The sequence below is a fragment of the Macrotis lagotis genome, chromosome X (genome assembly GCF_037893015.1).
Source record: "Macrotis lagotis isolate mMagLag1 chromosome X, bilby.v1.9.chrom.fasta, whole genome shotgun sequence".
Taxonomy (NCBI): domain Eukaryota; kingdom Metazoa; phylum Chordata; class Mammalia; order Peramelemorphia; family Peramelidae; genus Macrotis; species Macrotis lagotis.
In genome coordinates, this window is record NC_133666.1 from 701,476,852 (window position 1) to 701,491,160 (window position 14,309).

At 40.3% G+C, this 14,309-nt stretch overlaps 1 protein-coding gene across 1 annotated transcript; it reads left to right on the forward strand.

Annotated features, from left to right (window-relative positions):
* Positions 1-948: 948 nt before the first annotated feature.
* On the forward strand, positions 949-13,917 carry LOC141499667 (uncharacterized). Its single transcript, XM_074202318.1, is given in 4 exon segments — positions 949-976; positions 6,575-6,673; positions 11,245-12,278; positions 12,332-13,917. Coding segments are annotated over 4 exon segments (1,896 nt in total). The 3' UTR covers positions 13,067-13,917.
* Positions 13,918-14,309: the final 392 nt, after the last annotated feature.

The following is a 14,309-nucleotide window of genomic DNA, read 5'->3' on the forward strand; positions in this document are numbered from 1 at the left end:
GGGGCGGGCGCTCCGAGGACCCGGGGGCGGCAGGTGCCGGGACGGCGTGACCCGAGGCCTGACCCCGGGGTCCCTGGGGCGCCGGCGCCTCCTGTCAGGCCCCCCGTGCCCCCCGCCTGCGCCCCCCAGGCCTGTCCGCGCGCTTCCTGCGGCCCTTGGGACCGAGCGGGTCCGAGGCGCCTCCGCCCGCCGGGAGGGCCCCGTGGCCCTGACCGCGAGGCGCCCGGGATGATGCCAGGGGGCGCGCCGCGGGGGCCGTGCCAGGGGGCGCGCCGCGGGGGCCGTGCCGGGGGGGGGGGGCGCACCGGGGCACTGCGGGCATCGCGGCCCCCAGAGCCTGGCAGGACCGCCGTGCGGCCGTCCGGCCCGCGGGCCCCGCCTGGCCGCGAGGAGGAGCCGGGCGGCGGCCATGGCCCGGCCTCGCGGCCCGCGGGCCCGGTGAGGCCTTGCCCGCGCTTCTGTGGGCCGCCCCCGGGCTCCCGTCCGCTGGGGGCCTTCTTCTTTGCCTTCGCTTCTGGTGCCCGCGGCCGAGCCCGGCGTGCCTTCCCCACACTGGCAGCTGGCGGCCCTAGGCTGAGCCCCCCGCCCCGGCTCTTGTCTTGGACTCCTGCCCCAGGCTCCCCCCGAGTGCGCCGGCTCCAGGGGTGGGCAAGCACGAGGGCTGTGTGTCCGTGCCGCCACCCCGGGGACCCCTTGTTTCCCTCCACACTTGTCCCGTTGCGGAAGGTGCTCCCTCTTCACTGCCGCCCGGGACCCCCGGCTCCCCCCGGCTCGGTGCAGGCCCCCCACCCGAAGCACTTCTGATCGCCCCCCTCTCTCCTCAGCCGGCTCCATTTAGACAAATGAATCGGGGCCCAAGACCTGATTGTGAAGTCCTTGCAACTCTGCGGGTGCCCCTAAAGGATCAAGATAGTCTTTTCCAGGGCAGGAGTTCAGGAGCCCCCACCAATGTACTTTGCTCCGTCATTGCCAGTTGGTAGGATTTAGTCCACTAGACTGCACTGACTTTTAGATCTATTTACTAAAATAATGATAAAAACATTTGATATAAAATATTCTCCCCCCCCCAAAAAAAAGTCTTTCTTCCCAGTGTATATAGAATCCAGAAGAACCTGGGTTCAGACTTCGAAAGCACACGAAGCCTAATTTGTAGCTTCTGGAAGCCCTTTTTTCCCTGGAATACGGGGGTATTCAACATTACCTTTCCACCTGGGGTGACTTCTCTGCTGGACCCTGAGAAGCTGCGAGTTTTCATCTAAGTCAGTTGTTTCAGGTTCACAGCTCGGATTCAGATTGGGAAATCCTCCGCTTGCTCACAGGCATGTCAGCCTATCTATGGCCATCCAGCCCTTCATTCCCATGGTCTTCAACATGGGAAGTAGAAGGATTGCCTTAGTCCCAACCCCAGGGCTTTGAGACTGTCCTTAAACCTGAGTGCTGTGGCTGGGTAGTTTAGCAGGTATGAAAGGGACCAACCTTGGAGATTGAATGGAAGAGAGACAATCACAAGAATGTCATGTTTAGGAGAGTTTGCTAAACTTCTCTACCTGGATTCAGTGACATTTGCTCACTTATCATCAGTAGAGCTTTGCATTCCTTGACTCAAGGAAGCTAAACTGCCCTTTGAGTGCATGGGAACTTCTTGATACCGGCATCAAACATGGAATCCCTTCTGTCCTCTAGGACCTGGCAACCAACCGGTCCTCAGACTAGTTTGTCTTTTGTGCTTGTCTTTCTCCCTGGCTTGGCTTATGACGCTTTTCCTCTATCATGACTCTTAATATTCCTCCTTGAATTCTCTCATTGTTTCAGAGTGTTGATTTGTGAAATGTGGTGGAAGGTATTGGTCTAAATCTGTTTTCTGTCAACTTCCAAATTTCACAGTCAATTAGCATTTTTGGATTACCAATGCATGCCAGGCACTAGAGATCCAAAGAAGGATAAGACAGTCCTTGCCCCAAAGGAGTGAGGGAATGTCAGATGTTCAAAGTCTTTAAAAAGCAGGAAGGGGGTAAGGCTGGGTTAGTCCATCATCTGAGTAGATATGATCATTGAATCCCATAGGAATGGATAATTCACCGAGTGAAGAAGCATGGAAGAGCCCTCAAGACAGGTCTTTGGGGGATACCTACAGTTACTAGGAATAACCTGGAAAAGCAAGGAGTCCTTTCCCCAATACTTTGTATTCTTGCATTTATTGGGCAATATTAATCAGCTCAATTGTTTCTGACTTCTCTATGGCTAGCATTTTTATAATGCTTTAAAGTTTGCAAAAAGCTCTATGAGCATCTTAGGTGTTTATCTTTTCCATTTTACCAATGAAGAAACTGAATCTGGGGGTGTTTGACTTGACCAGGGTCAAATAAGAGTCTCAATTTGAACTAGTAAGTGTCTCAGCTTGAACTCAAGTCTTCCTGACTCCCAATCCACTATCAGCCACTGTGCCATTTAATTACTTAGTTTGATTGCTTTATCATTACAACTGTAAATTAATTTAGATCAAATCATTTTTTATTAAATTTTAAACCAGTTCACAGGTCTGCCAGGAGTTTTCACTCACATTTTTCATATTCATAATTTGAAACACTTTTTTTGCTCTGGTTATAAAGAATTCTCATTATGCCTTAAAAACTCTTTATATTTTGATCACTTGTCTTTTCATCTAATAAATCTATATCAATTCTCCATGGATTTTGGATGTTAGATTATTTTCAGAAATGTTGGATACAAAGACTTTTCCCCCTATTCTATATTTAAACCTTTTTTCTGGATACATTTGTGTGTGTGTCACTGTTTTGTCTTTCATGTGTGTGATTATCAATTGATTCCTTAGTTTAACAGAACATCCCAGCCTCTACTTTTTTGGGGGGGCAAGGGGGAGGCAATGCTATATAATGGTCTATTGAGATCATTTATCCACTTACTATTGTGGATATAGGGCCACCTTGGAGACAAGAAGAGGCAGTTCAAGTTTTGTCTCTGACATATATCTATGTGACCAGTTATTTAACTTATGGGTGTCCTAGGCAATTAGCTAAAATTAAATTATAGAAGATTTACTTCATGAAATCACAATTCATGGGGTTATTTTGCATGAGGTGTTGGCCTAAACCAGTTTCTCCCAAAATATTCAGCAAATGTTGAGATAATGCAATAAGCTGTTTTTTTCAAGGATCCTCCTACTAGGTATGTCTTAAAACATAAAGTGGAATTATCACCACCACCACCCCCCCCCCCCCAGATGATAACTTTGAGTCACCTTTCCATCTTTTATCTGTTTGGTCAGTTTGCATATGAAAGGGTCTACCTAGTTGTAGGTTTCTCATTTGGGAATTAAAATTTCTGGCTTAATTGAAAAACCACTGTTCCCTTCATGGAGTATGCACATATCTGCTCATATATCTTGAGGTACAGGTTGATTTTCCCTTGCTTTTATCATATTCTCGCCTCTCTCAATTCTTTCCCTCGTTGAGTTGTCTTATAAAATAACCTCTGGTGGGTCAGCTATGCACAATATTCCTCTTGGCTGCCTTGAAATTCTATTTGTATTCTCTCCTTGGTTTTCAGGAAATTTGTCATCTAGCATATGATGTTTCTCTGTATTTTTCTGAGAGCAGTGATTCTCAGATTGTCTTGCTATACTCTTTCCTAGTTGTTCTGTCTGATACACATCTCAGGCCGTCCCTCAGTTTTGCCATTTTGTACATCTCACTACACTGGTTCATTCTTCTTTATAGTTGAGTCACTGTACTCCGCAGAGAGGTCCCTGCTCTTCCATCGTCATTTGTACTCTGTCAGTTCTCCTAATTCTCATCTTCCATCTTCTTGAATTCTTTTTTTTTCTTTTTTTTTTTAGGGTTTTTTTTTGCAGGGCAAATGGGGTTAAGTGGCTTGCCCAAGGCCACACAGCCAAGTTATTATTAAGTGTCTAAGGTTGGATTTGAACTCAGGTACTCCTGACTCCAGGGCCGGTGCTCTTTATACTGCGCCACCTAGCCACCCCCTTTTCTCTTTATATATTTGGATAATATCTGATCCATGATTTGGGGATATTTAAAGTGAATGCATGACTTCATGACTTAATGGTATTTGTGTGACTTTGAGTTGTGAAGGTAAAGCAGGATATATTGGACTGAATATGGGACTGAATGAAAACCCTGGGTTGGAATCGAAGCTCGGCTATTTTTTGGTCGTCCTCATGTCCTTCCCACTTTATCCTTACCCAGTGTCCGTTGTAGCTCTGGGATTGGCATTATTTTACAGGAAGTATTTTAAAACTCTTATGAACTGTTGATAAGGTTCTGTTTGGTGTATAATCTGATACAAATTGAACCTCCCAGTTGGTCCTCCATAAATGCTTCATTTGTACAGGGGGCTTATGAGAATTTGTGCCTATCGGCTAGGTCCCCTCTCAACTTGCTTCTTGATTCGGTCCCATTGCTAGTCTTACTATCCTGAGCTATAATCTAAGGAGTTGCCTAGGAAGGAGGATTGGATTTGCTAGTGTAGCTTGGCACCTTCTCTCTAACTTCTAGCACTAAGAGAGTTGCTTTGAGCATGAAGTGGTCATGTGACTTGCCCAGGGTCACAGAACCTCAGGATATCAGAAGTGACAGTTAAACTTCTATCTTCCTAACTTCAAGGTCAGCTTTCCATCTATCCATGTGACTCCTCATTCCTCATTGGCTAAAAATATTTCAACATATTCTATTAAATAACTAAGCTCAGAACCCCAGATGAGTTTATTAGACATTACTATTTAATAAACTAGAGAAACATACTTTATCAACAGTAATTGCTCATGTCTCCCTACTTATTAAATCCCTTAATCTCCTAGAATTATTAAAATTGCTGCAAATATACGTTATTAACAATAAAACGAGTAGCAAAACCATGACAGAAGATTATTTAAAATAACACATGACTTTTTATTTTTGAAAACACAGTCCTCAGCTGTTTATTTCACTTAAAGGCTAAAATAGTTCCATCAAGAAGATCCTTCCATCTTCTGCCTCTGTCTTCTCTATCTCTTCAGCCATGACAGAAAATTTTCTTTAGTTTCTCCTAAGCCAGCATTCTCAACAGTATCATCAAGCTGATAGTTACAAAAAATACCCTGCCATTGCCACAACATTGCATTTGACTTTTCAAGTTGCAGTAATGAGTGAAGTGAATAGAACCAGAAAGCAATTTATACTTTATCACATCAACGATATAATGACAAACAAGTTTTAAAGCTTAAGAGTTAGGATCAAATCAATGACCATCTGTGATTCCAAAGGAGCAATAATGAAAAACAACCCACTTCTTGACAGAAGGGATGCTTTTAAGATGCAGAATTGAGGAGTGGCTAGGTGGTGCAGTGGATAGAGCACCACCCCTGGAGTCAGGAGTACCTGAGTTCAAATCCAGCCTCAGACACTTAATGAAAAACAAAACCTAAAAAAAAAAGATGCAGAATTGGGCATGCATTTTTGGATATGGCCAGTGTGGAAATTTGTTTTTCTTGACTGCAGTATAACTAATGCAAGAATTCTGTGCTTGTTTTAGTTGGTGGGGGTGGGACAGAGAAAATAAAAGTTGAAAAAAAAAAAGATGGTCATAATATCCCTAACTTTTCTGGAGGAGTCTAGTGAAATGGGTGCTAGACCTACAGAGATAGTCGTGAGAAACATTTGGTACCATTCCTGCCAACCTAATTTCTCTTCCCACATCTATATAAGGGGTGTATCCTGACTGAGTGTATTTGATATTTTAGGAGTCAGTGACATTCAGGGACGCGACTGGATTTCACTACTGAGGAGTGGAGGCAACTAGGCCCTGCCCAGAAGGAGCCGTACAGGGAGGTGATGCTGGAGAACTACTAGAATTTGGCCAGCCTGGGTGAGGACCCCAGAATCTGCCCACTGCAAGATCTTTGCTTCCTCCCTTAGAAACTGATGTAGGTGTCTCAGGCATTTCCTGAGCCTTTTGAAGAAAGATGGGATGGAAGGATAGCCTGTTCACAGGTTAAAGTCATAGGACCCTACATCTTGACCTCAGAGCCTCTAGTCCCATGCCCACATTTTACATATGAAGAAACTGAGTCATACAGGGTCCTGGGTTGCCCACATTTGCATAGGTGATAACCATCAGCAGTGGCATTTGAACCTCTGGAGCCAGTATTTCTTCCCTGCTACCCTGCTGCCTCCAAGGATGTTTGGAGGATGGGACTAACTTTCTACATCTGGAAATGGTCAGTTTGATGTTGTTGCTCCTGGTCCTTCCTCCCCTGTTTCTTCAGAACTAAGATCACCCTCTAACAAACTCACAGAGACCCAAAGACAAGAAATGTTCCATATCTGTTCATAGTGAACAAATTGATCATATAAACTCATTTTCTCTCCAAACTAAGTCCATTCTGTAAACCATTTCTTTGTACTTCCTAATATCAGAAACAATCTTCTCCAGAGGTCCATTTGCCATCCTTGGGGGTCTCCTTATTGTATTTTCTTAATCCCTTAGAGAGGGTACTTACAATTGAATCCTAAGGTAGTTCTCTGGCCCCAAACACTTTCTCATTTGTAATAAACAGGACTTGCAGACTCCAAACCACGTGTGATCTGCCAACTGGAGCAAGGGGAAACACCATCCTTGCCAGGGAGAGATGTTATCCAAAGAGGCAGCTGTCCAGGTGAGGCAGCTTTACCTTGCAGGCAGTGGCTCATTGAGCCATTTAAACGATATATTGGTGAAGGAATGTCACAACTGGATTTTCATGATTTTTTTTTTCTCTTGATTCTCTCCATTTGATACAACTCACCCTCATTTTTCTTTAGTGACTCATCAGCTGTGTGAGGTCACCCCAAATTCTATCTTCAACCCTTTTATGTCAAATGTTGCATAGGTCCAGAAAATGGATAAAGAAAGGATCCAACTGGACAATTCAGAAATAGATGGTGACTTTGTTTTTGTTTTTTAGGTTTTTGCAAGGCAAATGAGGTTAAGTGGCTTGCCCAAGGCCACACAACTAGGTCATTATTAAGTGTCTGAGGCCAGATTTGAACTCAGGTACTCCTTACTCCAGGGCCTGTGCTCTATCCACTGTACCACCCAGCTGCCCTGACTATGACCTGTTCTTGATGAAACTGCCATGCTTGAATTTTGTATTCAATCCCTACACTTTTTCTAGATGTTTATCAGCTATCTCTTTATAATCCATTCTAGAATTTTCTCAAGTCAAACTCACTGACCTGTAGTGGATGGAGATTCTACTCCTTTTTTTTTTTAAATTGGGCATTTGCCTACTTCTAATTTTATGATATTTTGCCTGTTTCCATGATCTGTAAAAAGATGCTCCAATGGTTTAGCTATCACATCTGCCAGAAGTTTCAGTACCATTAGTATTTCATCCAGGTCAAGGGACTTGAATTCATTAGGAAAAACTAGATCCCTCTTACTCTCTCTTTGTTTACACTGTGTATTAGTTCTGAGTCATTTTTATTTTGACCTTTCCACTGCAGAGTTCATTTGTCTTGGCCAAGAAAACAGGAACTAAAAACAAGTTTGTTGTCACCATGCATAGTTCCCATCCTTCCTTTGATTCTCCTCTGTCTCTGAGCATAATGAAGATGACAACAATGGCAACAGCCTTTTCATGATCTAGTTTTGCATGCCTACCTGAATTCATTCGGAGGTTGAGTATACTGAATGCTGATTTTTCAGCAATGGCCTTCAGTGACTTAGCCTTGCTTTTCTCTTTTATACATTCCATTCTGAATCAAATTTAATTGAGGAGGTTCCTGTGCCATTCACATTGGTTTCTTCAGACAAGTCCCATTTTTTTCATCTCACTATAATTATTTCAAGAAATTTTCTAGGTAATAGAGCATTCATCTTTGAACATCTCCCATCCTTTCTGGGATCACTTCTCAGGTAGCATTTTATAACATGGGTCCTACCTGTATGTCCTATGAGATCCTCTTTGAAAGCCAATTAAATGTACGTCAACTGTACCCATTTCAGCCCTAGATAAATCTAAATAAAAATTAAAATTAAATGCCTGAATAGAATTTTAGAAAAGTTAGATAAGCCAAACCTAAGGGGAATAGAAAGGAGTATGCTGTACATAGCAACTTTACAAAACTTGACCACTTATTAGGGTTTAAAACTTCAAAACAAATGCAGAAAAGCAGAAACATTAAGCATCTCATATATAGCCTTTAGTGTAATAAAAATATTTAATAAAAGACTGAAGAAAAAAGTATTTAAAAATTAGCAAGATGCTAAATAAACAATCCTAACGAATTGGTTTATCAGAGAAACTAGAACAATTCATTAAAAAGGAGACAATATGGGGCGGCTAGGTGGCATAGTGGATAAAGCACCGGCCTTGGAGTCAGGAGTACCTGGGTTCAAATCCGGTCTCAGACACTTAATAATTACCTAGCTGTGTGGCCTTGGGCAAGCCACTTAACCCCATTTGCCTTGCAAAAACCTAAAAAAGAAACCTAAAAAAAAAATGAGACAATGTGAAAATTCATTACAATGAAAAAAATACCCCAAAATTTTGTGAGATGGCCAATACAGTCCTCCTAACAACAGAAAAGGGAATATAGATCAATTGGGGCATAAGACTAAAAAAAAACCCCTAGAAATCAAGAATGTTTTTAAAAGCCAATTAGAGAACTAAATAACAATCCTATAAATTAATAAAGAGATGATCAAAATTGGAAGCAAAAAAAAAAATTGAATTTGTGTACAAAACTAAGAATAGTTTTGTTTCTGTCTACACCTAACTCTTTGTGACCACATTTAGGGTTTTCTTGGCAAAGATACTGGAATAGTCTGCCTTTTCCTTCTCTAGCTCATTTTACAGATGAAGAACTGAGGCAGTTAAGTGATTTTTTCAGAGTCGAGACCTAGTAAGTGTGTGAGGTCAGATTTGAACTCAGGTTCTCTTGTCTCCAGGGCTGGCACTCTGGGCCCCCAGCTGCCTGAAACGCAAATTATTATTATTATTATTTTTGTTGTTGTTACATAAATCATTAGCCAATAAACTAAAACAATGAAATAAATTAATATTTGCAAAGAACCCATATTAACAAAACAATAGAGAATTTAGACAACCCATTCTTAGAAACAGAAATTGAACAAGCCAGAAATGAACTCCCATGGGAAAAACTCTATAACAAAAATTCAAAGATTTAAAAAATAATAAAGTTATGTTGGTAGGGCTGTTTGTGGGTAAGGCTATATAAGCAGACATCCAAAAATGGAGTTTGAGCTTTTCAACAATTCAAAGACCTTGCAATTAGGAATGACATTTATTTGTAGGTTTGTTTGGGTTTTTTTGCAAGGCAAATGGGGTTAAGTGGCTTGCCCAAGGCCACACAGCTAGGTCGGATTTGAACTCAGGTACTCCTGACTCCAGTCTGTGCTCTAACCACTGTGCCACATGGCTGCCGTGGGAATGACATTATTTTTGAGAACAAAAGGAGGAGCATTGAAAAATTAGAAAGTAGCATCATAAATAGGGAAAATAATGTTTGGTTATAAAACTTATAGCATCACAAATGTGAGTAATAATATGATTGACTGGAAATTTGAAGCCCTAGGCCAACAACCCTTCCTTCCATTTTGTTGCTATTATAAAATACTAATTGCTTATGGTAAAACAAGTTAATATGACACCTTTATAAGATAAGAAAAATAACTTGGGAGAAAAACTCTAGGTTCTTCCCTCTGAAGGTTTCCATATCTTCACTCAGTTCCAGAATTACATTCAAAATTGGATTTCTGGGGCATGTAGGTGGTGCAGCATATAAAGTTCCAGCCCTGGAGTCAGGAGGACTTGAGTTCAAATTTGGCCTGAGACACTTGATACTTATTAGCTGTGTAACTTTGGACAAATCTGTTTACCCCATTGCCTCACCCCCCCCCCAACCCCACCAAAAAAATGGGATTTCCTCTTCTTGGTTCTTCCATCTCTGGAAGGTTGAAATCATCCCTATGTTAAGTCAGTAATTCAGTTCTTTTGGCAGAGAGAATATGTGCAGGCACTCCAGTAGATGACTAGATAATTGAAGTACTTATCTTCTCCCATGACTTCTTTTTACCAGGCTTTTGACCTGTTTCTACACTTTTCATAGATTTCCTTTCTGATCAGGTAGTATATAGTATACAACATCACTTGTTTCTTTATCATTAGACCTTCATCCAAATAGTCTCCATTCCTCTCTCTAGTTCCTGGATTTCCTCACCTTGATATGTGATGCAATCCTTCATTTTACCTTTTCTTTCAAAAAAAAATTGCTCATACAGAGCCATTGTTGTTTTATTCATTGGTACCTTGGAGGTAAATTTGATGCTAGTTTATTTTAGAATTAATTTGCCTTATCTTAGGACTTCTGGTTTCTTGTGTTTGTTGCCTAATCTTTGAGTATTTGTGTTTAGACACAATGCTGTGATTTGAGGAAAGTGTTTTTTCTTTGTATTTCTGTGTTTTTTCTATATTCGAGATGGCTCCTGTCTTCACTATTACTGATCCATCTTAGCTATGAAATGCAGAAAGATAGGGGGGGGGAATAAATTAAGGGAATAACTACTGGCCAAGAGGAAACAAAAATTATCCTGTATGAAAAATTATCCTGAAGAAGATATGATGGTTTACTTAGAAAATTCTATATAATCAACCTTAAAACAGACTGAGGTTATTTACCCCCTAGCAAAGTAGTGGGATGAAAAATGAACCCTCAAAATCATCATTTCTGTTTGACCATAAAACTGCAGAAGGTAAAGATAGAAATTTCACTATGTAATAGAATATACATGCATCAAGATGAGGAATCATAAAAATGTAAAATAATCGTTACAGAGCCGAAGGAAAAGAATTCATTGGAGAGATTTAGTGGTCATGAATGGACCACATCAACTAAATAAAAAATATTTAAAAAAAGATTAAATACAGTTTGATCAGAATTAGATAAAAGCATACATAGAAACAGAACATCTAAGATATGATGATCAAATAATTTTTTAAAATTAGGGATGGGAGGGGTGTGTGTGTGTGTGTGTGTGTGTGTGTGTGTGTGTGTGTATGTAGGTTAAATGACTCTAACTCATGTCCTCTTTGTTCCAGAGCAGATGCTCTATCCACTGTACCATCTAGCTGCCCTGAAAATAATCTTTTTTTTTTTTTTGCTGGAAAACTGTTGGTATTTTTCAAAGGGAGAAAATGATATTTACATTTTCTATTTCTTTCAGATTGGAAAACAGAGCATGAAAACAAGGAGTTATTCCCCAAATTGGGCATTTCATCCCAGGAAAGAATTTTAAGAGATAGTCCCTTTGTTGCCACATTGGGAACTGGCCAGGAATGGTATAACCAATTAGAAAAGCATCAAAGCAATGAGAAGAAATATTCTCAAAATGTAAGAATTACACAAAGGAAACCTTCCAATAAATCAAGAGATAGTGAACATAATAAATATGTTGGAATTGTCAATGTGATCTTTGTTCCATCAGAAAGAAGAAAGAGTCTTGACAAGCATGTTACACACAAAAAGTGTTTGAGACTATGTTCAGACCTAAGGATAAATGATGGAACATGCTCCAAAAAGATATTTTCTAAGTATAATGAATGTGGACAGTCATGTAGGTATAATTCAGCTCTACTTAAAACCCATAGAATATGTGCTAGAGAGAAACATTTTGCATGTAATGATTGTGAGAAAACTTTCAAGTTCAGATTAATACTTATTCAACATCAAAGAATTCATGCTGGAGAGAAACTTTATGAATGTCATATATGTGGAAAGGGCTTTAGTCAGAGGTCAGGACTTACTCAACATCAGACAATTCATACTGGAGAGAAACCTTATGAATGTAATATATGTGGGAAAGGCTTCAGTCAGAGATCAGGCCTTACTCAACATCACACAACTCATACTGGAGAAAAGCCTTATGAATGTAACGTATGTGGAAAGATCTTCCGATTGAGAACACAACTTACTCAGCATCAGACAATTCATAACGGAGAAAATCCTTATGAATGTAATGTATGTGGGAAGGGCTTTAGTTTGAAATTGGGCCTTGCTCAACATCAGAAAATTCATACTGGAGAAAAGCCTTTTGAATGTTATATATGTGGGAAAGGCTTCAGTCAGAGATCAGGACTTACTCAACATCATAAAATTCATACTGGAGAAAAATTTTATGAATTTAATGTGTGTGGGAAGGGATTCAAGCAGAAATCAAGACTTAGCAACAGATAAATCATATTAGAGAAAAATATAAATGTGATACATGTAGAAAGACCTTCCATTGTAGGAAGGAATTTATTCTGCATCAGACAATTCATACTGGAGAGAAACATTATAAATGTAATGAATGTGAGAAGGCCTTCCGCTGGAGGAGAGGACTTACTCTACATCAGAGAACTCATGGTGGTGAGAAACCTTTTGAATGTAATGAATGTGGTAAGGCTTTCCGCTGGAGGAGAGGACTTACTGTTCATCAGAGAATTCATATTGGTGAAAAACCTTATAAATGTAATGAATGTGGAAAAGCCTTCAGTCAAAGATCAAGACTTACTCAACACCAGGTAATTCATACAGGAGAGAAACCTTATGAATGTCATGAATGTGGGAAGGCCTTTTGACAGAAAACTGCTCTTACTGAACATCAGACAATTCATACTGGTGAGAAACCATATGAATGTCATGAATGTGGAAAAGCTTTTCGCCAGAAGACTGGACTAAATCAACATCAGACAACTCATACTGGTGAAAAGCCTTATGAATGTGGTAACTGTGGGAAGGCCTTCCACCAAAGAACACAGCTTACTCAACATCAGAGAATTCATACTGGTGAGAAACCTTTTGAATGTAATGAATGTGCTAAGGCCTTTGGTCACAGCCGAGAACTTAAATGGCATCAGAGAATTCATACTGGAGAGAGACCTTATGGGTGTAACGAATGTGGGAATGCCTTCCGCTTGAGCACACATCTTACTCGCCATAAAAGAATTCATACTGGGAGAGAGACCTTATGGAGTGTAGTGAATGTGGAAATGCTTTCCGCTTGAGCACACACCTTACCCGACATAAAAAAATCCATATTGGAGAGACACCTCATGAATGTAATGAGTGTGGAAAAGCCTTTCAGCTGAAAATACAGCTTACTCACCATAAGAAAATTCATACTGGAAAGAAACTCTAAATTTAATTATGTTTGTGGAAAGGCTTTCCTGCACCACAAACACCTTAGGCAGGGACATATGGTGTATGTGGAAAACCCTTTAACTAGGGTATATAACTTAATATTCTATATTTCATAATGGAATGAGGCCTTAAGAGGATAGTGGACCTAGGAATGATTTAGGCCAGCATTAACAATCCTTTGTTGAGAGTTAGAGAACTGAAACTAAAGGGAAACCAAGCAAATTCAAGCCTACTTTCCCATGTTGGCTATTTCAGAATTTTTCTCCAAAACACTGCAGTCTTCCTCCCAGAAATCTCCTAGTTCTTGCACCTTCTTCATTTGCTGAGGAAATTTGGAGTAATTTTATAGGTGCTCATTACTTGACATCTACTCAGAAGTAAATTCAAGAACTTAACTTCCCTCTGACTAAAATTTTGGGGACAACTGTTTTAAGCAGAAATCAGTCGCAGACCAACATTTATACTAAATGATACAATACTTTCAAATGATTTGAAAGCTGTATATGAAATATTTTCTTTTAAAATAAATTAGAAGGGGCAGCTGGGTAGAACAATAGATAGAGCACCGACCCTGGGAGTCAGGAGTTCAAATGTGGCCCTAGACAATTACCTAGCTGTGTGACTTTGTGCAAGTCACTCAACTCCCATTGCCTTTAAAATAAATTTAAAAAGATAAATTGTAAGAACCCAATAGAGTGTATCTTGGATAACTTTGGATAGGGGGAAGAATCTTAACCAAATGGTTATCATTAAAAAATAAAATAAATCATTTTATTGCAAAAAATTTAAAATTTATCAATGAAAAAAATCTTAAGCTAGAATAAGAAAAGTCATGAAAAAAGACCTACTTCAACTACCATTGATACCAGTGTGATATCTAAGAGATACTGGAAATTAAATTGTTAAATTTGTTAGGCCAAAGACCATTACCTAATATGTTTTTAGAGTATGGAATCAGATAAACATTGGAAGGATCTTCCCAAGGTTTTACCAGAACATTGTTATTGGCACAGAATCTGTCTGGGACAGATGAGGAAACAAGACTAGTGATTGTGACTTGCCCTTGTTGATACAAATAGTAAGAACATGAGAATATGATTCAAGCCC